Raw genomic sequence first — 26,140 nt, 5'->3', positions numbered from 1 at the left:
CAAAAGGGGGAAGCCGGTTAAACATGTTACAACTGAATTATTTGTTTTGCTTTGTTCAAATGCAAGCACTAAAAATCTCAGTGGTCAGGAACTGGTTTTAAAAGCAAAGTATTTTCTTGCACAGATTTCCATTGCATTGAGTCAAAATTCAGTGTTTGCAAACATGTTATCTCTAATAGTTTACAAAGTAAATATTATGCACAATTTAGTTTGTGTTGGCATAAGCTTTGTAATCAACCACATACAGAGGCTCAATGACAAGTTGCATTACCAGCAAGAGAGTAGATATTTCTTCAGCTGTTTCTACAGGGTGGAGCAACCCATTCTTATGCAATTAATTATGGCTTGTGAGATTAAGGTGATTTGAGCTCCACACCCTTTATTTATTGAGTCATATGTTTCATGGTGCTTTTTAGTCATTGAGTTTAAGGTGTTTTCCATGAACTGAAGCGAAGTTGGCGCTAAAGTCATTCCCATGGGAGCCTCATCCAAGCTAAAGCAGCACATGCTGACTCTAACCTTTGGTTTTTGTTTCTCGGCCTCCAACTTACTTCCTGTTTTTTCAGTACTTCTCTCTCCACACTCGTAAGTCTTGACACATTAGTTCATCTCTGGTTGAGGAGAAGGATCAATCAGTTTGGAAATTATTCAGGCTTTTGGGTTTACCCTGGACTCCAACTCTGTCTCCTTTTGGCTCTGCCATTAATCAGCAGCCACTAACATTTTGAAATCACAAATGCCAAACACCATGCATTTGTGATTGCATGTCATAGGCACAGTGACCACATAAGGTAACACGTGAGTAAATTGAGTCTCAAAAATCAGCAAATGTCAAAGTGCCAATTTCCTCCAATTTGACGTTTACCGCAGTAGTGGTTTCCAAATGTTGGATTCTGGACCAGTGTCAGTGAAAGTCAGTTTTGACCAGTATAGCAAAATGAACAAAGAAGAGCAATGTAGTAAAAAGATATAAAGCTAAAGATACATCATTCATTTTTTGTTAGCCTGAGACAATCCTTCCTACTTCTAGCCTCTTAAATGCCCCTTCATTAAATGATAATGTTTGAGCATGGTCAATTTTTGTATGATTAATGTGTTTATTCAACAAAATTGAAAGTTGGCAAGTCTCGGTCTGCCTCCAACAATCTCTTGATATGTTACTGGTCCCAGAACCACAGAAAACGATGTGCACATGGTACACTGCAAAATACATACCAGGAAGTGCCCCGCTATGAGTCTCTGAGTTGTGGAGAACCCAAACAACATCAGACAGCCCTGCTATGAAACCTAAATGTCTGCGAATCACTGACCCTCAGAGCATTCTCTTCACACTTATACTGGAAGGTTGGCAAAACAAATAGGAAAAATGAGAGACTATATTCTTGCTAAATGTAAATGTTTTTCAGCTATGTTAAGGTCTTAAATCTGAAATATGCTCAGAAGTTAACACATGCAACAAATATTTATAAATATAAATATTTATGAACCACCTATTTATGGCAGGCACCCGGCAAAGTGTCTGAAACATAAGCATGCATACTGTCTTTCCCCTCCAGAGGCACACAGCCTAGGAGATAACCTATTTAACTAGAAATATATTTCCTACCATAACCTCATTGATATTCAAGACAGCCTGTGAGGCAGATATTATTAATCCCATCTGTCAGACTAGGAAAGTCTCAGATGAATGACAATATGACCTCCACGCAAACAAGGGAGAAAACAGAAATTCACACCTACCTCTTCTGGTTACCTCCCTAGTGCAAGTGTATGTGGTTGTGGGGAAGGAGGCAGTGAAGAAGACAGTACCTGGGCCATATGCCTAATAGTTACCAGATACTGTATTAGTACAAATCTATTGGCTTACACTGCAGCTGATAAATTCATGGGGGAAAAATAATAAGTCACACAAATCATCTGCTGTTGGGATAGTTCTAATTCATTTCAGGGGCTTGCTACTGTCCTGGACCTGAGCACTCAACCTCTGGTCACACCCCCAGTTTTGATAATATACGAGAATATGACAGGCAGAATATGCTACTATTCTGACTCCCCCCACACCTCTCCCCACCCAGAATGACTCCTCTTCTGTACACCACTAAGGATGGTACCCAGTTAAGGGAGCTTTACAATAGTAAGTGTCCAACATAGGGTCTTGGAAAGACAGCAAAACAGCACAATTAGTTGTTACTCTTGCGAACCTCGTCAACCAGCAGAAGAAGGGAAAATAATTGCAAAGCATAGGTTCAATTTACTTATTCTTCTATCAAACTACCAAAATGTCAGCATTTTTGTGCTGAAAAAAAAATTGAAAGTCATTAAGGAGAATGTTGTTAGTTCAGGTTCATTTCCAGGATTATATTCTGATCAAGAATCACGTTTCCTATAAATAGAGCTATGTTCAGGCTGAAACACATAGGAAGGCAGAAAATGTTCAAAAGCACTGAAATAATGGCTTCTCTGAGTGAAAGGATTAGTCTTTGATTAGTCTTTTCTCTTGTTTTAAGGCCAGCACGGGTGCCATCAACCTCAAGATTCCTGAATCCATATGTAGTGTGTTTCATTGTTGTGGCAAGCGTGGTAATCTTGGCGGTTACCATAGCTCTACTCATCTACTTTTTAGCTTTTGGTAAGTACTAGGACACTAAAAGGACCACTTTTCAAACAAATGAAAAGTTTGACATTCTCTCTTTTATTACCACTTTTATTTTTTAATATAACATAATTGTATGTCTTATATATCCCTAAATATACGTCTGTGTCTATATTTTCCCTCAATCAGTACTTTTTTCTATTCTCTTTTTTTTAGCATAATAAACCCTTATTACCTAGGCAAGAATTATTCTAGCCAAAGGAAAAAATCTCTTGATTCTTTTCTGACACTAGAATTTGTCTATTTTGTTTTCTCTTTTAATATCATGATTTCCTTCTTCATATAACAACCTGATGAAATTGTAAAAGTGAAATATTCACTTTTAAAAGTGCAAAGAATTTTAAGTTTCAACATTAAAAATTTGGAAGTATTTGTTAATTCATGATCTTTCTCCTGATAAAACAGTCTTGGGAGAAAGATGAGGAGTAAAAACAAATTTTAAAAAGGATCTGTTCTTTTATTATTTCTCTTAGTATTATTATATCACAAAAATATAGGACGCATGGACAAGAAACAATATAAAGAACACATGATACCCTGCTTACTCATAAACAACATTCATTAATATCTCAGTGAACATTCTTTCAGATGCTTTCATGTGGATAAAGAAAATGTGTCAAATTCACTAGATAATATATGCTATAATCTGCTTTTTTCACTTAAAAATGCACTTTGGGATTATTTTATTTCAGCTTTAATTCTGTCAAATCATTTAAATCCTACATGTGGGGGTGTGTGTAAGTAAGTATACGGGTATGTATGGGTATAGAGAGACAGAGAGAACATAATTTATTATATGTTCTATTGTAAATAGGCAAAAATGCTTATTTATGTGAAAGTTGAAAAACTCTCAATTGCGCAATAAAATTACCAACATTAGGAAAACCAGTAATAATGAATAATCTTTTCAGCCAAGCTAATCATAAAATTGTGGCTACATTTTGCTATCAAATTACCTGGAATCAACTACCTCTAAGGTGATTACAGAGCCAAGAAACCTCAAGATTCCGATTAAATTAGTGAATTTTCACTCTTAGTGGCACTGTATCGTCCCACAAGTGGAGGAGTCTAGGTCATCCTCTGCACCATTTATGGCCCTTGAAAGACTTATTCCTCCACCACAAAGGACTATACTACCCTTCCCCCAGGATCTCTAATTCTTGCCCCTGATGGAGGTACTTCTCTGCATAAATTATGCTTACGAGTGATCAAAAGAAAGCAGGGATTTTTCCTAAGACAGGTTAGGTTATTATGTCCATGTTCATAATGTTTCTAAGATGTGTACAGTGTGTTTTAGAAATATTTATTTTCTTCACCCAGATGAATATGTCCTCTGGCAGACATTCTTTGGTAGAAACAATTCACACTGGACAACCAATTAGTTATCTTGTTCAAAGTCTTATTTTCTAGCTTATTCTAAAAAACTAACAAGTCACTAAGTTCTTAAAATGATTATTATTTGAAACCATTCTTAAAACTATTCAGAATAGTTTTGGGATAGAATAACTTTGGGTTATTCTTTAGTGTTAAATGAATAATAGCATATTATAGACATTCATTAATACTTCTTGAATGAATAAATCTGCAATCACAGATCTCCCTAAAATATAGGAAAAATGAAAATTATGATACTTCTGAGCAGTTTAATTTCACAAATAATGCTGCTCTGATTTTCCTACATCCTTAACAATTTCAGATCTGTCAATTTTTTTAAAAACTGAAAGAAAAATAATTTTATTATAGTTACATTTATAGTAAGTTTGGGGTTTTCTTTAAGAGAAGCAATTTTTTAATTGTATACTATAGCATCCTATAATCTTGAATAAATTAAGGTTTAAAGTACTTAGTAGTGAGTGATTCTCCTTTTCTTTGTTTTACAGATCAAAAGTCATACTTTTACCACAGCAGCTTTCAAATCCTAAATGTCAAATATAGTAATCAGTTAAACTCACCAGGTACACAGGAATATAGGACTTTGAGTGGAAGAATTGAATCTATGGTAAGTTAATATTTGTCTTTGCTCTTTATTCCATCATAAAACAAATTTGATAATAAATCTAATATTTTGTGATCTATTTGTAACTGCTAAATGTTCTGCATATTTTTCCTCCTTGAATACTGAAAGGTGTGTTTCTTTGTGCTTATTCTAAGTTAATTTGTTAGTATACTGGTTCTTCTCTACATTTTCTTAAGTCATGAGTGTAAAGTGCTAGAAGACTCTTGAGTAAATTCATATTTTATATGATTATGACTTCAAAGCCTGGAAGTCTACTGTTTGTGCAAGTTGAGCACTTACTGCTGCTCTCCCTGAGATTGCCTTTTTAAATCCTTTCCGTTTTACCTTCTTTCCTTTTTCTTACCCAACTAAACACACAGGTAGCAGGTGTTAAATGACATGTTTGCATGTCAATAATGACATGGTTTAGACAACATCCTACTCTGGTTCAATGATAGGCATAGAAAATAAGCAAAACAAGGTCGGGCTTTCACTTGAAGAGGCCCACCAGGAAACCTCACAAGTGGACCCTTTTGTATTCATTTATGACCATGGACCAGAGTCTGGCCTTTAGTCTGCTCGGTCAGAGTTGACCAGTCTCAAGGTTGCTTACTTACCTTTTTAAAGAGTCCTAAGAATATAAATTAATCCAATGTCTCTAAACCGTCAGCATGTAACAGAATCACCTGACAGGCTTGTCAAAACACAGATTTCTGGGCCCTGATGTCAGAGTCTCTAATTCAATAGGTCTGGGCTGGGCCAAAGAATTTGCATTTCTAAGTTCCCAGGTGATGCTAATGCTAATGGTCCAAGACCACACTTTGGGAACCACTAAGTTAATCTATAATGAGAGCTCTTATGGCTGGGAGACTAAATCATTGGCTCATCTAATAAATTTTTCCCCAGAGGCAAACTTTGCTAGAAGCAAAGTTATGAAACAACTGCTTAGTTTAATGGGATTAGAGGAAGGGAAGTTAGGCATATCATTTAAATGTTTAATGAGATCAGAATAAACAGCTGCATCAGTGATTTGGGAAGAGAATCTATGAGAGTTCCTATGATTTTCCTTGTTTTTGAGAACCTTGACAGTTTTGCAAAGTACTAGCCAGTCATTTTATAAAATCCCACAACTGGGCCTTTTTTGTTTGTTTGTTTTCTCTTAGAGTGGAGTTACAGGTTTTGGGGAGGGAGGAAGACCAAAGAGGAAAAGTATCATTTTCATTCCATCACATGAAGGGGGTTCATTACACTGTCAGTATGACTTAGCACTGTCAACTTGATCACCCAGCTGAAGCAGTGTTTGTCAGGTTTCTACATCGTACAGTCATTTTCTCCCTTTTCCATACCATACGCTTTGGAAAAAAGACACTATGTCTAAGCCACGCATAAGGAGTAGAGGAGTGGGGAGCTATGACTTGAATATTTGAAGGATATTTAAAATTCTTCTATTTGTCTATTCTCCCCATGTATTTATTCAACCACTTGCTTGTATCAATATAGTGGTCTTTGCATTTTTAAGATTAATTTTTAGGCTGCACTCCAGAAGTGCTCCAGTTTACATTCTTACCAGCAGGACATAAGTCCACACAGGTATGCTTATTTCCCCACAGCATTAACACGCAGCATCATAAATCATTTTAATTGTTGCTAATTCAGTAGGTGGGAAGTGACATCTCAATCTTATTTTGGTTTACATTTCCTTAATTACTAAGATTTAATCTGCCTTCTTATATTAATAGGTCATTTTTATAACTTCATTTGTGAATTGCCTGATCACGACCTTACCCACTTTCTTACGGGAGCACTTGTCTATTTTATATGGATTCGAAACAAACAAACATTTGTCCTTAAACAAAAAAACAGTTGTCCTTATTAGAATATTAAAGTCTGCCTGTCATTCACATTGCATATATTTCTCTGGTAAGGTGATTTGACTGTCAATCTTGTCTATAATGTAGGGGTTTTTTAATGTTAAATACTTAATTTTTCATATAGCCAAATTATCAATCCTTTTTATGATTTCTCACTTTTGTGTCAGGTTAAAAATGGCTTTCTCCACTCTAAATACTCTTTAAAATATTCACCTTCATTTTCTTTTTATAATTTTATTATTTCAGTTTTTATAATTTTATCTTTTATTTGTCTATAATTTACTTTGCAGTAAGGTAGAGATCCAGCTTTATCCCCGAAGTAGCTCGGTGGTGGTACCAAAAGAGTATGTTCAATAGTGCAGTGGATTACTATGTCATGCCACCTTTATTATACACTAAATTCCTCCTTTTCTTTATTCCATACTCTCCTTGTCCCCACTGATTAATCTTCGCCGGTACCAGTACCAAGCTATTTAGAGTACTCTGGTTTTACAATATATTTACACATCTGGCAGAGAAAGATTTCCCTTGAAATTCTTCTGATGTATGATTTCCACACTCTCGTTTATTTATCCTTCTGTGAAAACACTATGAACATTTAAAACACTGTATGAATAATACTCTAATGCAGTGCTAATTTATGGTTTACAAGCCACTTTCTAACCCTCAGTTCACAACAGCCACATGAATTAACAAATCATTTTTATAGATGGGTAAAGTAAAGGTTGTGAGATTAGGAAATATGTCAAACATCAGTCAACTGGAGAGTGGTAGAAGCAGCATTCAAACCAAGGGCTCCTAACTCCAAAGCCAAGGATCATAACATTTCCCAGTGGTAACATGAGTACCATCATCCTTGTCCCACAGACAACATGTTATACTTAATGAGCAGAAGAAGAGTCCCAGAACCTTCTGTTCTATTAGGCAATTCACGTCTCTTTTCTAGCTCTCAGTTTATTCATCAGTGAAATAAAATCATGGGACCAGATGATTTTTATACTACATTCTAAATCAAAAAGTCTATGATTTTGTGACTTTCAAGCATGATATTCATCCATCTGTTTTTCCTATCCTGCCCCCCGTGGCCACTTCTCTGTGTCCTTACGGGATCACCCTCCTCTACCCTGACATTCAGTGTTGAAATTCCCCGAGGCTTTGACCTCCCTCTCCATGAGCGTTACTTCAAGCAATACTTATCTAATGACTCACTTGGTCTCGAGCCCAGACTTTTCTTCTGTACTTTGGAACTTTTCACCCAACTGCCAGCTTAATATCTCTACTTGGCCGGGTTTTTTTTTTTAATCTCAAATTTATCATGTCCCCAAATCAAACTCATGATCTCCCCACACCATAGTAGACTTCTTCCAATAATCCTGTTCCCATTAACGTCAATGTCACTGACTCAGTTTCCCAAGCCAAAAACCTAGAATTCATCTTGGATCCACTGCCCTCTATCATTCCAAACATCCAGTCCAAACCAAACCAAAACCAACTCCTGTAGGTTTTATCCCCTCTGTTTCCCTCATCCCCATTCCATTCTCTTCACACCTAACACCATGCCCTTCCAAAGCCATCACCTCTCTCTGAAGTACTAAAATAGTACAAATAATTTGCATTATTTCTTCCCTAAAATTGAATATCCATATGCAGCAAAAGAAATTATTCTCGGGGTGCCTGGATGGCATACTCAGTTAAGTGTCTGACTCTGGTTTTGGCTCAGGTCACGATCTCAGGGTCCTGAGATCAGGCACTAAATCATGCTCCACACTCAGCAAGGACTCTGCTTGAGATTCTCTCTTCTTCTCCCTTTCACCCTCCCCACTGTGTTCTCGCTCTCTCTAAAATAAATCTTTTTTAAAAAAAGAAATTAGTCCCAAATTACAGATCTGACTATATTATCCTTTTGTCTAAAACACTTCAGTGACTTCCCATTATTTATGATAAAGACCAAATTCTTTGCACACTAACATGGTCTGGCCTTTCTCTCACCCTAGCCTCCTTGCTCTCCATGCTACAGTTGCACTAGTCTCCTTCCATTCCTGAAACGCAGCCTGTGTGTTCCCACCTTGGGACTTTGCACGCACCATTCACTTCATCCGTGAGGTTTTTTCCTTCCTCTTCAACTAGCTAACTCTGATTCTTCCTAACAGTCTCAACTTCATAAACATTTCCTCTGAGAAACCTCTCTAATCTCATTGGTTGGATCAAATTCCTCTACTATATTTCCATACTTATCAGTTATAATTTTACTCCAATGTGGATAATAACTTGATTAGTGCTTGTCTGCCACCCTTAAATGTAAGCTCCTAAATGGCAAGGACTGTTTATTTTCCCTCACCATTGTACCCCAGTGCTTGATAAAAGGGGTGTGCAGGGCAAAAGGTGCTCAAAAACTGTTGTTGAATGAGTGACAAAAAAGAACAAGGTCATCTAGAAGTAATGAAAGCACCTGTTTGCAAAATACATGGATCAAAACTATGAGTGCATTCTGATTGAATGGGTCTTTCTAAATAAAAGACTTCAGTCAGGGTTCATACCTGGGATCAGCTGAAACTTCCCTTTGGTATCAGGGGTGATATTGCAACAAATTCTGCAAACAATTGCCACTCTTTCCAAAATATACCTAGTTATAGTCCCACAAACAAAATAGGACATAGGAAGAAAAAAAAACAGTATCAATTTGAGATTAATCTTATCACATCAATTTATACCAGCAGGGCTTCTGGGTAAAATTCATTTCAGGCGCATCCAATCAACAAGCATTGATTGTTCCTTAATGCCTAATAAGGAATTTGGTACACACTTGACATTCAAATATTTTTTGAATGAATAAATAAATGATGCATTCTGTCTGTTGGTTCCTGTGTCAAGTCTTAGGGAGACAAAATGAAGACATCACTGCAGTCAGGAGCTCACAGTGGTCTCCAAAATGGGGTTGTGCATTCCAGGAAGGGATTCACAATAATTAATCGTGAATACTCAAATGCTCAGATATCACTCCACATGTATTTTCCCATAACGAATACTTTTCAGAAGGAACGAAGCGCTTTGTTACTATTTAATAAGGGACTTGACACTGGAACCCTTGTTTGGTTTTAAGTCAGCGGGTCCCACGCAATGTGTGCGAAATCTTGAGGGAAGAGGGGAGGGGCAGTAACACAGCAGAACTGACTGGGTTTCAGTGTATTTAACTGCTCTGAGTAGATTTCAATGATGTGCAGTTTCAACTGGATTTAAAGATTATATCATCTAGTTTTTAAAGTAAACTGAATCAATAAGGGAAACAGAAAATCATGCAAAACACAAATTTTAAAACCTGCAATTTGGAGATAACTCTAATATGCAAGGACAGTAATGAGCAAGTAAAAGAACAGTAACATAATGTCAGAACTGACACTTCCCTGCTCCTGACTAGAGCCAAATTACCAGATGAAGCAATACCTTTCTTAGAAGACACATACACACATGTACACACCCTGTCTCTTCAAGGTGTAAGTGAAAGAAATTAGCCACATTTTAAATAAAACTCATAGCATGGAGAGGAGACTGAAAACCTATGTTTAGCAATGGGTCCATCATTAGGTGTTTGGATTTTCTTCTGTTTTACTAAAAATGAGGCACGTTATCTATAAAAGTGCTTAGACATGCACACATAAAAATTGGGGGAAAGGATTATCATGTTTTGTTGATTTTGAACACACTTCTTTAAAAACATATAAAATGAAACAGATTTCATTTGGTTTGCAAAGATAATCAGTTGACATCAGGGAAGATGGAAAGTCACTTGCTGAATTTCAACAAACCTTTGCACAATGGGTGGGAGGGACTGACAACTTCATGTCATGATTTATTAAGTTCTGTCGGTGATGTGCTTTATGCATTTGAGCCACATAATTGTGTGGAAACTTCTTCAGCACTTCAAACCAAGTATTTAAATTAAACTTAGAATCATAACTTTGAGTCATTTTATCACAAAGTGTTTCAAAAATTAAAAATTCTATCCAGTAACATTAACAGTGAAAATATTATTATTAAATATAAATGGAATGAAATTCCTAAATGTTTGTTCTGTAACTCAGCCTTTTTCATTTCTAATTTTGTCAATGTTTTATAATATATATTGCTAGCAGTACAGTATTATTACATGTATGTAATTTATAAATAAATATACATGTTTTGGCTACTCATGCACAAAATGCTTCATCCATAGGAGTGCAAAATCAAAAATATTTGGAGACCACTGTGGTAACAGATCATATTGCCACATATTTTATCTTTTTCTTGAAAACTGAGCTTTCCAGATCTTCTGGTTAAACAGAAAAGAAAGTGGTAACTGGAGGGTAGTTGAAATCACAAAAACAACATTATTTCTATTATTCAGCTCACAAATAATATGAACAGAACTATAGCTACCAAGGAAGAAGACACTGAAAATAAGGTGCTTTGTTTTCACGGTTAGCTAATAAGATCTTTTCTCTCTAAGGATGAAAATGTATGATAATTACAAATATTCTCTATATAATTTTACCCTTTAATGACTGGTCTACTAACACATTCAATGATTCATTTTGTTGGAATTTAAAAAATTCACATCTCACTTCAATTCTTATTAACGATCAATATTACTGAGGTATGAGGATTCTAGTCTATACTAGAATACTGAGATAGTATTGTCACCCTCAATCAGGAGGGAAATATAAAAACTTCTCTTTTTTCATTGTTTACTTGATTTTTGTCCAAGGTAATGAAAGGGTCAATAGTGCAGATGACAAAATCAAATGAGTGTGAAAATTAACTTGTTTGACCCTTTGAACAGTGATAATTTTTTTTAATTTTTTTTATTGTTATGTTAATCACCATATATTACATCATTAGTTTTTGGTGCAGTGTTCCATGATTCATTGTTTGTTCATAACACCCATGAACAGTGATAATTTTGAAGAAAGGGAAAAGGCCAAAAGGTTGACTGTAAACCTCACTAAAAGTAGATGCATAGTCTTTGGGAGTTGCAGTAGTCGACTGTATACAGATAATTTTTTTAATACACTTCTGACTATACTATTATAGATGGAAAAACTGAGAGGAAGAAAGGTTACAAGGCTCATTCAAGTTCTCATAGCAAGCTAACTTATCTCTCTGTTCGTCAACTTCCCTTTCCACTATCCTATTGGAATTCTCTACAATCATCTGCTCACTGATTTTCCACCCAACATTTGATAAGTTCTAATGAGAGGGCCAATAACATTCCACTCTGGCAGATATGGAATCTTATCCATGGGGCTCTTCTTGTATCCTTGTATCTTGATATCAACCAATAATCAATTTGCTTTCTTTATGTTGCTTATTATCCTAGTCTTCACTAAAGTTTTCCACATAGAAAAAATGTCATAATTCAGGTGGATTTTTTTACTTTGGTCCAGTCTAGCCTGTGCCAGTATAATGCCAAATGATGAATTAAAATATAATCACAGGAAACATTTATCCAAATTTTAGCAATTCCTTCAGCTTTAGGTCATTTCCTTTTACTTCTGTTAAAATCAAGTAAAATTAAGTTAAATTATTTTATTAAAATACTTCCTATAATATACTATATTAAGAAGCATATTAAAATCCATCCTTCTTTGTAGTTAACTGGAATATAGTTCACCAAATGACAGCAACTGTTAATTCTGGATCATAGAATTTGAGTTTTTTTTTTTTTTTGCTTTCTTCTTAACACTTACTAATATTTCCTAAATTTTTAAAAAAGGAACACGAACTATTTCCATAAAACCAATAGTCTCATTATTCTTTAAAATATTCAAAGCCTCTCTGAAAAGAAAGAAAATTATCATTTCGTCAAACAACTGATTGGTCTGATGCCAGCCTAAGGGAACGGCTATTTTAAGAGATACGATGTGGTATAAAAGAGATTGCATAAACGTTACAGTCTCAGGAAAGATTGGTTTCAAATCCTGGCTTAATATAACATTCAGCACACTACTTAATTTCCATGTCCACATCTCCCTTACTGCTGCCTCACGGTACAAGCCAGTGGCATCCACTCCTGCATTAGGAAACCTCGGTACCTCTGACTGACCCTGCATCGTGGGAGAACCACTGCAGTCACAGAAAAACCCCTAGTTCACTGTGAAGCTGAGCTTTATAACTCAAGAACACTATCCTTGTTGGGACTGAAAAATGATTCAGGGAGACACTTAAGGTTAGGTCAGGAAATTACCAACTGATGTTAAAAATAACCTCGGATGCTTAGATATTAGTCATAATTAACGGGGGAAAAACTGCCCTTTGCCTCTTTTCCCCCTTTTCATCACTCAATTTAATCTGGTGTTACCCACTTAAAAACAGTGGTTGAGGAATCACACAAACGTAAGTTGTATCATGGACTCCCCTAGTGTTGGCTTGGCACCGGCCCCAAACCCCTTGGGAATAGCCACCAAATCACACTGAGTAAAACATCTAATGTTGAGATGACTTCTAGTGAAGACGCATCCTGTCCATTATCATCTTTGTATCATAGATGAAGAAATAGGCCCTGCATCAGAAGCCTGTATCACTGGCCTAAATCAATCTCGTGTGTTCTGAGATGGAGTTGAACTGAACTGAACTGAAAACTCCAGTCCCTATTCCTCATTAACTTAAGTTCTATGTTGCAAGGTTGGGAGGAAGAAGGGAGGGGAAGAACAACTGGAACTACAAAGAGGTTTTCTCCTTTCTTTCTACAGATCACTAAAACTTTCAAAGAATCAAATTTAAGAAATCAGTTCATCAGAGCTCATGTTGTCAAACTGAGGTGAGTGGAACTCTATAAAAAATATATAAGCTTAGATGCCCTTTGGCCCTTGACTTTTGTTCACAGCATGGATAATGAATGAGGCACTCACACAATTTGTTACAATATTATGAAAGAAGTATCATGGGCAGCTTAAAAAACAATGCCAAAACAAAAACAAAACATGCCACATATGATCTATTTACTAATGTAAATAAATATATCACTTCAATTCTTGATAGGAAAGAAAGAAAGTTTAAAGAGAGTCAGGTGAAGGTATGGTAATAAAGCCATCCAACTGTATAAATCCAGTGGATCCCATTCACAGTCCAGCATATGTAAACAGTGCCTCTGGAGTTGTGCAATGTTGTGGTCCTGGGCATATTCATCCAAGATCAGAACGCTATGATCAACATCAAGCTTTTTGGTTTGTATCTGCCTGGAATGCTCTAATATAAAGGATGCTGTGGCCAAATCCAGGCATGTCTGGCATGAATTAATAATAACGGGAGTAACAGTATTCTAGTTACTTGACAGTCCTGCCTTAGTTGAATGTGTACCTATCTGTGTGATGTGATGAGACAGGCCCTCCCAACTAAAACACTAATCCTACCACAAATGCTTCAAATGCTCACATTACCCAATCCTTCGAATAATAAGCAAAAGGGGAGTATTTCTCAAATACCACCACCACAAGAAAACTAATATTTCTTATTTTCTGAAGAATCAGTAAGTCCCAGGAGCATGAACATCTGGTCAGATTAATTTTGTTAAGAAATGAGAGGAGTAGGAAGAATCCGTGGGAAGAATATTTACCAAAATGAATTTCAGTCTGTTCAGTGCACATTCCCCTTAGCATTTTCCTGTAAAAATCTCTGTATTAGCCACTAGCTCTCAAAATCCATAGGACTGGATGAACCATCTGCATTTTCTCCCCTTTTGCTCCCTTCCCACCTACTGCTCAATCCCCTACAATCTTGTTTCTAATGCCACCACAAAATGCTAATTACCCTTGCCAAGTTCAACAATGACATCCAAGTCACAAGCTCCAAACAAACTCTATCAGTCTTCTGTTACCTCTCAGTGGTATTTTGTGCTGTTGTATTTTCTTTTTTTTTTTAAAGATTTATTTATTTATTTTGAGAGAGTGAGAATGAGAGAGAGAGAGAGTACATGAGAGCGGGGAGGGTTAGAGGGAGAAGCAGGCCCCTCGCTGAGCAGGGAGCCCGATGTGGGACTCGATCCCGGGACTCCAGGATCATGACCTGAGCCGAAGGCAGTTGCTTAACCAACTGAGCCACCCAGGCGCCCTGTGCTGTTGTATTTTCAATCCTCCTTGAAATAGTATCATCCTGTAGTTTCTATGATCTAAACACCCTTATTTTCCTCATACCACCCCCCTCACTCCTCTTTTCTTCTCCTGTTTTCTTCAGTAGCTCTTGCACATTCTCTCCGTTCAGTGGCTTCATTGTCCCCTGTATGTTCATTATTCTCAAAGTTGTATCTCTGGGCCAGTCCACTCCTCTCATCTCTAGACATGAAAGCACACAGCCATCTACTTGATGTCATCATCCACGTATCTCACAGACAACTCCCCTTTACTGTGTCCGGACCTGAACCTATCATCTCTCCCCCACCAAAGCTTACTCTTCTACCATTGCCCACCTCTATCAATGGCATCACTTTCAACCTGTCGCTCAAGAAAGAAATATGCAAGTCATCTTTAATTTCTCCTCTCCCTCAACCCACACATTCAACCAACTATTCTTTCAGTTCTGTTTCCTAAATATCTCTAAGATGCATAACTTTTCTTCAAATAGTGCCCTCAACCATTTCTCTCCTGGACTATGAACAGTTTCCCGAATGAGTCTCCTTTCCTCCAGTCTTGCTCCACTCACTCTACACAGCAGCCAGAAAGACTTTTTTAAACCAAAATTCTAAACATATTATTCCCCTAGTTAAAATCCATCTATTGGCCACTCATTACCCTTGCAATATGCCAAATATTATATATAAATATATGCATATCAAAGGTACATGTATTCTTGGGTGCCTGGGTGGCTCAGTTGGTTAAGCGACTGCCTTCGGCTCAGGTCACAATCTTGGAGTCCTGGGATCGAGTCCCACATCGGGCTCCCTGCTCAGCAGGGAGTCTGCTTCTCCCTCTGACCCTCTTCCCTCTCGTGCTCTCTATCTCTCATTCTCTCTCAAATAAATAAATAAAATCTTTTAAAAAAAGGTACATGTATTCTTGATATATGTATAATGTGTGTATATATGTATGTGCATATACATGTACATATACATACATACATATAGACACATATATGGGTGTGTCTTTATAGATATATATACTTATATATCTATAAAGAGAGAGAGAGAGGGAGGGAGAGAGAGACATTTTTATACACATATATATAACAAAGTTTATCCAACTGTCCTTTATCTGACTTCCTCTTACCATCTCCACCTCTGGGCTTATCTTTCACTACCCTCCACATAGACTAGTCTCAGTCCCACTAGACTTCTCTCAGTTCTTTACTATCCTGAACCTCACGAGGGGTTTTCAATATTTTATTTTCAATATTTACAGATCTTTATAGGTTAGACATTTTTCCTAAAACAGAAAGACAGCTAGTTATATTTTCCAAAGCATTCTGATCATCTTTGCTTTATTTTAGTGATTATCCTTAAAATTTAAATAAGGAGAGTTGGCTTAATTCATGACCCTTCTTTCAAATAATATAAGGAACTTGGAACTCTTGTTCATGTTATTATAAATGATGTTTTAGTTCCACCCTATTTGTAATGACTCCAAATTAGTCATTGTAATGATAGATTACCAGTTTGCCATTTTCTTTGTTCCTTATTTCTTACCATACCCTAACCCTCCTGGGTTCAATCCCCTTCTTACTGAAGTACTTCCTTTATAAATTTTCACAACAGTCCATGAGCTATAAAGTATCTTTTTTGTTTTGCTTTGATCTAAAGAATGTCCTATTTTATCTTCATTCTTGAATAATACTTTAGTGTGGATATGAAATTCTAAATTAATAGCTATTGTCTCTCAGCAATTTGAAGATACAATTATATACTGCCTTCTTTGTTGCTATTAAGAAATTGTCCTTCAGTCAAATGTTCTTTGGTAACTAATCTCTTCTCCATTGTTTGGAAATCTTCCATTTGTCTTTGGAGTTCAGTTTTTTTAATGATGTCTTTGCACGCGGGGGGCGTTTCTTTTATTTAGTATGCCTCAGACTCTTGTGATCTAGGCTTCGTGTCTTCATCAGTTCTGGATAATTCTCATTATCTCTTGTAATATTGCTGCTCCTTTATTTTTTGGTGCTCTTCTTTCGTTTTGCATTAGGTAAACATTGAACCTTCTCTAGATCTGTTTCATCTCTTTATCTGTGTTACATTTTGTGTGATTTCTTTATTTTTACCTTTCAGTTAACTAATTTCTCTTCAGCTTTGTCTGATATTTTGCGTAACCCATCCATTGAGTTTTCAATTTGATTAAAAATTATGACTATGTTTTCCTGTCTGCAAGCTCTATCTTGTGAACCTGTCTGGTCTGTTTTGATAATGTCCCATACTTTTCTCATATTTATGATTCCCCCTTTTATGTTGTTAGTCATTTCAAATAAAGTTACCTATCTGTTAATTTGATTATGTGACATTTTTGAGGATGCTGTCCTCATTCTGCTGATTCTAGCTCATGATAAGTTGTTTGCCACTGGAACTGTATGCTTACCTTTAATCCCACTTCATAAGTAGGATACTTATGCAGCCTGGATTTCACATTCAATTTACAGAGCATTTGCTTCCATCAGACACTCTAGAAGGATCAGCGGCACATGGACCTTTTTTTTTTTCCATTAATTTCTTAAAGTTTCTGGAATCATGCAGGTGGTAGTAATGCAAATCCAAAACTTTCATGTAGCTAGACTCATGATCATGAATTATCAGGACAGTCTTCTTTTTTCTGTCTAGACCTGGAACCCTGAGACACATAAACTTCTTTATTTTTTTTTTATGACATGATGAGCACATTTTTTTTCTTTCCAATCCATGCTTTCACTGAGGGTTTAGTTCTTTGAGAATCCTGGTCTTATTTAGAAACCTCATGTTCATCTCCCTAATTAGCACTAGCCCAAAGCCTCCCCTCCAGTATCCATGTAAATGCTACAACGCAAGCCTGTTGGATATTCTAGAGCTTACTGCATAATATTCATGTTCTTTATTTTTGGTCTTCCAAGATTTCCCTTACTTTAAAGTGGGTTTAGCTTTGCATTTCAAATGAAATTTATTATATTTTATCAAGTGTTTCTGGTTATTTTATATGGAGAATTTTTTTTAATTATTTAGACTTTCATGTTGCTAGAAATGGAAGCTATAATTATTTCTTCAGTGTCTGCTCCTCTATCTAAACTGCAAAATCCATGAGAATGGCAAGTGTGAATCTTGGTCACTGTTAATTTCTGAAACTAAGAACAGTGCCTAGCACAAGAAGGTAGCTATTGAACATTTGTGAAGTAAATATTAAATTAATATCTGGGATGAATATTATGGCAGAGCTGAGAATTGAGAGGAAGAGGCCTAGAATGAATATGAGAGACAAATTTCTCTGCTGCACACTTTCAGAAAAGAAGATGGCCCATGTTAGTGGATGAAATGACTTACATGGTAATTCACACGTAAGGAAGTAGAAATTATATCGGTTTTTGACCATTGCAGCCTTTAGTCAAATTATTACGGTTCATTGTGGAGAATACCTGTGGCTAACTGATACATGGATAAATTTTAACATAGGACCTTGTAGCCACATTAATGCGTTTAGGTACTAGAAAATTAACCCGAGCCTTTAATTCACATAAATTTAAAACGTCTTCTCCTTATAGATTTGTTTAATGAGGTAAGGGATTTTTTTTTAAGATTTTTGTGGTCTAATAATAGCTAATACTTACAGTGCCCTTACTGTATGCTGTGTACGCTTCCCAAAAGTTTTGCATGTATTAATTCACATAATCTTCATAACAACCCATTTTAATGTGAGGAGACTTTAATACAGAAAGATTAAGAAACAAATAACTTACCAAAGCCAAACAGTACATGGCAGAGCTGATATTCAAACTCTGGCATCCTGACTTCAAAGCCAGCTATACTGAATGGTAGATACAGTGTACCATGATTCGAAATCAAATATTTGTGGAATAGCATTGTGATATATCATTAAGTGCAAACACTGTTATGTGAGTCTGTTCTAAAGTTAAATTCCCCAAGTGAATTTTTTAATGTTTAATCAATAAGAGCATATAAACAGAATAGCATAAAACTGTAATTATTTATTTTTAATATATTTATGGCTTTCAGGCAAGAAGGTAATGGTGTGATAGCAGATGTTGTCATGAAATTTAAATTCACTAGAAATAACAATGGAGCATCAATGAAAAGCAGAATTGAGTCTGTTTTACACCAAACGCTGAGTAACTCTGGAAACTTGGAAATAAACCCTTCAACTGAGATAACATGCAAGTACCATTATTTTTTTTTACCATTTTATCCAAATATAATTCGTTTTAATGTTATAATTCGTTTTAATGTAATGAGATTGACTTTTCTTTCCTTGGAATTAAACTTTATGAAAACAATATGCTATAAAGGTAGACATAATGCATAGTTCTCTAATATAAAACATTCTAACATTTAAAAAATCATTTAGCATTCATATAGTAAATTTTATTAGCTAAAAATTCTTTCATTAATTTTCCCTCTCAACACTCCTTATGAGAGATGTTGTTGTCAGGTATTCAATCTGTAAGTATGTTATAGAAATGGCAAATAGCTGCTCAAGGTCAGAGAACAATTTAAATAACACTCCACCTCACCCAGAACACAGCATGCAATTGGAAGTTATCTGATAAATACTTGTAGAATAAAAGAGAAAATTAGAAGATTTAGCAACATCCCTAACTCCTCTCTGAAAATATCTGTACCTCCGCCTGTCTTGAATCTATTTCCATTTTTTTCCATGAATATTGCTACCACTCTGGTCCAAGCCAACATCATTTCTGACTTGAACTACTGCACTAGCCTCCATACTATTCTTTGCAATACTTTCTTGGCCCCTTCCAAACTACTATCCACATAGATTATGGAAATATTTTAAAAAATATAATTTCAGTATTACTTAAAAGCTTCCCATGACTTCCCACAAACAAAGAAAACAGGCAAACAAAAAAATACTTATAACTAGGATACCATATTTCCTGGCTTACCCAGGACAGTCCCAGTTCATGCCAATTGTCAAAGAACCATGGTTAATATTGATCCCTAAGTGTCCTGGTTTGGACAATAAATGATATGACCATCTCATTTAAAGCATTGCATGATCTGGTTCATGCTTATCCCTTCAGCTACTTATTTTACCACTCTTCCTCATTCACCATAATCTGGTCACACTTTCATTTTCTCCACCTGCCAAACTCCTCTCTTTCCTGCCTCAGGGCCTTTGCATACATTGTTCCAGTTTCTTATGATACTAAATCACCCCCTTGCATCCATCAGGTCTCATCTGATTCACTACTTTCTAATGTAAGCCTCTTCTAACTTCCATTACTTAATTATTTACCTTTGTCACAGACTTTTTCATTTTCGTTCATAACATTTATCACAATTGAAACTACAAAATTATTTGTGTGATTTTTGTATTGTTTGTCTTCATCCTACTCTGTAAGCTTCCTGAAGGCAAGAACCAGTCTGTCTGGCTCATCCCAATGTCCTTCTACTACCCAGTATCTAGCATATAATAGATAACTCCATTATTATTTCTTACATGAGGTGTGCCTGTGTGGCTCAGCAGTTGGGCTCAGGTCATGATCCCAGGGTCCTAGGACCGAGCTCCGCTGTTGGGCTCCCAGCTCAGCGAAGAGCCTGCTTCTCCCTCTCCCTCTGCTGCTCCCCCTGCTTGTGCTGTCTCTCTCTCTCTCTCTGTCAAATAAATAAAACCTTAAAAATATATATCTCTTGCATGACTAAAAAAAGGCTTAATTAATATGTGCATAGAATTTAAGGACTCTCCTCCAACTTTGTCATGCACTGCTACCTTAATAAACCATGATTCCCTCATAATAAGCTCAACATTAAAGGAATTTGGTCACCCCCACACTTGACTGGTATTAAATCAGTATATACCTGTTACAGCTGTACTAGTTGTTAAGACATTGAAATGCTTTCCTATGTGTTGGTAAACCACCACTGCACCAGGCCCACAAAGGTGTCTTCCCAGCCTCTTCAAATCCTCCCATCCCTACCCTGGCTCCCGGCTCATCCTCCTGTAACTGAAGAGTTAATGCTTAGCACAGCAAGGACTTCTGAGACACTGCTCTAGCTCCACGGTTTGTTGTGTCCTTTCTGACTGGCTGATGCTTCTCCATTACAGTTTGCTTAATCCTCACAACAACCATATCTTATACTTTTATTGTTCCCACTCAGAAAAGATAGAGAATTACCCAGGGTCCTACAATCAGCGTGTAGGGAGTCAGGATTTGAACTCCAGTCTCTCTTGTTCAAAAAATGAAAAGGAATGGTCAGTTCTTTTTATTTTCTGCCTCCAAAAAGATGTTTGGGCTCCTCTGACACTTACAAAGCAGATGGGATTCCCAAACGCTGTGAAACTTCTGGCAGCAAGGAAGTTTGGATAAACTGATTGTAGAAAGCATGAAAACCTGTCTGAGAAGTTTAGATTTATTTTATAGGAAATGAGGTGATTTCTCATTAAAAGTTTTCAAGCAAGGAAAGATATGATCTGACATACATTTTTAGAAAAAAACAACCTGGTAGAGACAGACATCTTGAAAAGTGCAAAGGTGGAGTCATGGAATCCAGATTGAAGGTTATGGTAATAGTGTAGATGTCAAATGATGAAAGCACGAACTAAAGTAGTAGCCAAAGAGATAGGGAGGGTGGGCATAATGCAAAGCATTGTTAGAGGCTAGGAGGTATAAACTCTGAAAACCAATAAGATGTGAAAATGACAGGAAGGGAAAAATTAGAGATTTGTTTCAGATTTCTAGCCACTGGTAGAAGTGGGATCATTTCCTAAAGGAGAAAATATAAGTAGCAAATTTGGGGTAAATTTGGTCACATTGAGTTTGAGACAGCTGTAGGATGTGCTGAGAAAATGGTTCTGTAAGCAGACCTTAAATTACAACAGACAGACCTTCACTATCTGCTATGAACATATTTTCTGTCTGGGCGCTCCCGCCATCTCCCTTCATACTGTACTTGCGCTACGAGCTTTACTGATGTGATCATTCCACAAACATCGTACATCTCCATGCGCTTGTACCCACTACACTCTCACCTGGAATACCTTTTTCCTGCTTGTCTGTCTGGAAAGTTCCTTTTAGGTCTTCAAAATACAGCTCAAATGTTTTTCTCACCATGATAACTCAGTGAATATCTCAGGTAGCATGATCACCCTCTCCTGTCTCCTCTCCACTTCGCACTTACACTTATTTGAATGATTCCTTGATTAATTTCTAGCTGTAAATTATGTGAAGGCAGACCTCCTGTGTTTTGCTCACTGTTATACCTGCCCTATTAAGAATAGTTTCAGTAGAGTAATACATATCTATCTATCTATATATATCTACATATATATTCAAGTAAATGAAAATTTAACTTCTCTTACACTATCGCATCATATCTCAACAACTTGCTTATGTTTCTGTTTTCCCAACTAAACTGAGTGACTTGAGAGCAGGAATATCTTTTAAATATCTTTTAAGTATCTTTTAGTGTTTGATGAGAAATTAAAGCACAAACTTTAATATAAATAACAATAAATGGGGAGAAGATTGTAAACCCAGAAATTTCTGGGGCTTATGACTCAGAGATTCTTTCAGCAGGTCTAAGATGAAGCCTAGAAATCTGTATCTCATCAGCCCTCTGAGTGATTCTGATGAGAACAACATTTAAGAAATTAAGGTGAAATAATATACATTCCTTATTGTATTGATCTTACTTTCACTTTTTTTTTAATACCAGCAATTACTGACCAGGACACAGTACATATTTTCACTGAAGGTAAGTTTCAAAATTATCTTATACAAACAGTTTACCAAAAATAAATAGTAAACGTTCAAGTATTTGCGCTCTTTGCCAAGGTAGTTTCTTTTTTTTAATTTAATTTTATTATGTTATGTTAGTCACCATACAGTACATGATTAGTTTTTGATGTAGTGTTCCATGTTTCATTGTTTGCGTATAACACCCAGTGCTCCATGCAGTACGTGTCCTCCTTAATACCCATCACCTGGCTACCACATTCCCCCACCCCCCTCCCCTCGAAAATCCTCAGTTTGTTTCTCAGAGTCCATAGTCTCTCATGGTTCCTCTCTCCCGCCGATTCCCCCCCCTCATTTTTCCCTTCCTTCTCCTAATGTCCTCCATGCTATTCCTTATGGTTGCACAAATAAGTGAAACCATATGATAATTGACTTTCTCTGCTTGACTTATTTCACTTAGCAGAATCTCCTCCAGTCCCACCCATGTTGATGGAAAAGTTGGGTATTCATCCTTTCTGATGGCTAATATTCCATTGTATATATGGACCACATCTTCTTTATCCATTCATCTGTTGAAGGGCATCTTGGCTCTTTCCACAGTTTGGCTATTGCAGACATTGCTGCTGTGAACACTGGGGTGCATATGGCCCTTCTTTTCACTACATCTGTGTCTTTGGTGTAAATAGCCAAGGTAGTTTCCGTTGAGGTGTTATCTTAATTCTTAGTTCACTCGTGTGGGTCGCTATTGAGAGAAGACATTGCTGATTCCACTGGCTCATGGAGTGATGTTTAGAAGAAGGAGGTGGCAGCAGTGGCATTCAGTGTAAAGTTTGACCTCAAGAAAATTTTCTTGGCAGCTTTGGGAAGCTTTTCCTACCCCAAGGTTATGGTGGCACTTCTGTAAACTTGTAAATTATGTTTAGTGACACCTTTTATATGGCTCCTCCTGACCACCAGAATAGCCTGCTTTGTTGTGGATTTAAATTAATCAAAAAGTATAATTTAAAAAAATTATAAAAGTGTTGTCAGTTTTATGTCTCTAATCTGAAGGAAAAGACACGACTTTCCAGTGTCATTCTGTATACTCTCAGGCTAGTACAGCAGAAATATAATCCCTAGAAAACAGCAGTTTCCTTCTCTGGTGATGAAATGTAGTTAGAAATTAGTTCAATGTACCTCAACAGCTGGCCTATCTCAAACACTTAAGTGATGTTACAAGGTAATGCTACCTTTATGGGTATTTCTTAACTTCATTATATATTTAATTCATGCTTCTTTTTAATGAAAATGTGCTTAAGTAATTTACTAAGGAATTTGGTTGAAGGATGCAACAAAGGAACTTATGTTCTGTGTATATTCTTAATGGATGTCTAGCCCTCCTCTATCTGCAAAGTCTGTTAGGAAAAAATGTCTTTGGATGGATGTCCTATTGAAGCAGTGTCATGACTTTAGAGCAATAAAAATCGTTGTTGGTAATTTACTTCTAATTTCTTAGTAATAGACTGAAAAAAAAAGCAAATAAATCATGGGAATGGGAATTGAGAGGACTTGAATGATCATTTCAGATCAAGCCATTGGAATGTTCGTGGGCTTGCTTTCTTAAGATGTTTAAATCTCATCTAAGTACTTAGAAACCCTCCGTTACCCTCAAGAATATCCTGTGGAGGGGCGCCTGGGTGGCACAGTCGTTAAGCATCTGCCTTCAGCTCAGGTCCTGATCCCGGCATCTGGGATCGAGCCCCGCATTAGGCTCCCTGCTCAGCGGGAAGCCTGCTTCCCCCTCTCTCACTCCCCCCTGCTTGTGTTCCCTCTCTTGCTGTCTCTCTCTCTGTCAAATAAATAAAAAAAAATCTTAAAAAAAAAGAATATCCTGTGGACCTGAAGTAACTCTTTTCCAAGGGCACATTTGGTAATATAGAGTTGGTTATGGAGGTCTAGAACTTCCATGATGAGCTGGAATACCACTATGGAGATTTCTTGATAAGAACAGTTTTCCTCCAACTTCAATGTACACATGAATCACCTATTAGAATGTAGCTTCTAATAAGTTCTGAGGATTTAACATAGGGTGACTAAGATTAATAATACAGTATTGTATGCTTGAAAGTTGCTGAGAGTAGATCTTAAGTATTCTTGCCACACACATACAAGAAAGAGTTAACTATGTGAGGTGATGGAGGTGTTGGTTGTCTTGATCTTGGTAATCAACAATGTATATGTACATCAACTCATTGCACTATACATTTTAAATATACAGAATTATATTTGTCAATTATTCCACAATAAAGTCGGGGAGGAAGGGAATGCAGCTTCTGATTTGTTCCCTGGTGCGGGTCTTTGAGTTAATTTTTTTTCAGCTTTGAGGTATAATTGACAAAATTGTAAGATATTTAAAGTACACAAATCTTGATTTGTTATATATATACATTATGAAAATATTCCATCTAGTTAACATATTCATCACCTCACATATTTAGCCCCCCCTTTTTTGTAAAAACATTTAAGTTCTATATTTCTGCAAATTTCATTTATACAATACAGTGTTATCAACTGTAGTCACCCTGTTACACACTAGATCCTCAGACCTTATTCACCTTATAGATGAAATCTTTTACATTTTCACCAAATTCTCCCCATTTCCCCCACCCTCCAGCCCTTGGCAACTACTTTCTACTCTTTCTTCCTAGGAATTTGACTATTTTTTTTTTTAAGTTTCCACAACATATAAGTGGTACCATGCAGTATTTGTCTGGCTTATTTTACTTAGAACAATACCTTCCAGTTCAACCATGTTGTTGCAAACAACAGGATTTCCTTCTTTTTTAAGGCTGAATAATATCCCTGTGTGTGTGTGTGTGTGTGTGTGTGCTTGTGTGCACATACGTGTGTGTAAATATATATATAAACATTCTCTTGACCCATTCATCCATTGATAGACCCTTAGGTTATTTTCACACAGTGGCAACATCTCTAATAAACTTCCATACTGCAGGTCCACAGACCACACTTTTGAATAGCAAAGCTAGAGAGAGGATGGAAATTTCCTAGTGAACTTGTGGCCCAGGCTGTTACAACCAGCACTGACCTTCCTTAACTTCTATTCATGAGAAATTCCGGAGAACTCTGAAGGCGCTCCAGAATTTGAAGACTCCATGTAATTAAGTTCAGAAATATTCTCTAAAATGCATTTTTAGTCAACAGTAGTCACATAAGTACCCTAAAAAATAACACACTGATCATGCTTTTGGAAAGGCTAGCATGTTCTGGGGAAGAATACATAAAAGACAGAAAAGTTGTAAAAGATAGACTCTGGCAGCATCTCCCAAATGTAAATGAATCATGATCTTCCCAGCTCATTAATGCCCTTGTCTCATTAGGCTGTGGGGCCCATCCAGACCTAATAACTTTGTCTGAGGAGAGGATCCTTGGAGGCACTAAGACTGAAGAAGGGGACTGGCCATGGCAAGTCAGTCTACAGACGGGTAACATTCACCACTGTGGAGGCATCCTGATCAGTAGCATGTGGATCCTGACAGCAGCTCACTGCTTCAGAAGGTGAGGTCACAGCTTACTTTCCTACCTGGGAACAACAAGGAGAGACATAAACAGAAGAACTCCACCCATACCCCAAGGACTGAACATAATTGGATTTTGCTAAAAATAATTGAATGCAAAAAAAATAATGAGTCTTTTCTTCTTATGATAGCAAAAATATTTTTTTTCTCCTTCAGCTTGCTAATTTAATCCTATTTTTCTGTTTCAGGTAATAGTATGCTA

General features: G+C 36.6%; 1 protein-coding gene across 1 annotated transcript in view; it reads left to right on the top strand.

Annotated features, from left to right (window-relative positions):
• Positions 1-26,140, top strand: part of LOC112835453 (transmembrane protease serine 11D-like) — a 50,432-nt gene that overhangs the window by 15,980 nt on the left and 8,312 nt on the right. Inside the window, exons 2-7 of the mRNA XM_073891759.1 lie at positions 2,508-2,629; positions 4,534-4,652; positions 13,246-13,313; positions 18,666-18,823; positions 22,344-22,382; positions 25,741-25,918. Of these exons, the coding sequence (XP_073747860.1) occupies positions 2,508-2,629; positions 4,534-4,652; positions 13,246-13,313; positions 18,666-18,823; positions 22,344-22,382; positions 25,741-25,918 (684 nt within the window). The remainder of the gene's footprint in view (positions 1-2,507; positions 2,630-4,533; positions 4,653-13,245; positions 13,314-18,665; positions 18,824-22,343; positions 22,383-25,740; positions 25,919-26,140) is intronic.

This window comes from Callorhinus ursinus, unplaced genomic scaffold (genome assembly GCF_003265705.2).
Source record: "Callorhinus ursinus isolate GAN/ISIS: 27379988/994484 unplaced genomic scaffold, GSC_fseal_2.0 scaffold4, whole genome shotgun sequence".
In the NCBI taxonomy this organism is placed as follows: Eukaryota; Metazoa; Chordata; class Mammalia; order Carnivora; family Otariidae; genus Callorhinus; species Callorhinus ursinus.
This window is presented reverse-complemented; position numbering and strand designations above follow the sequence as displayed.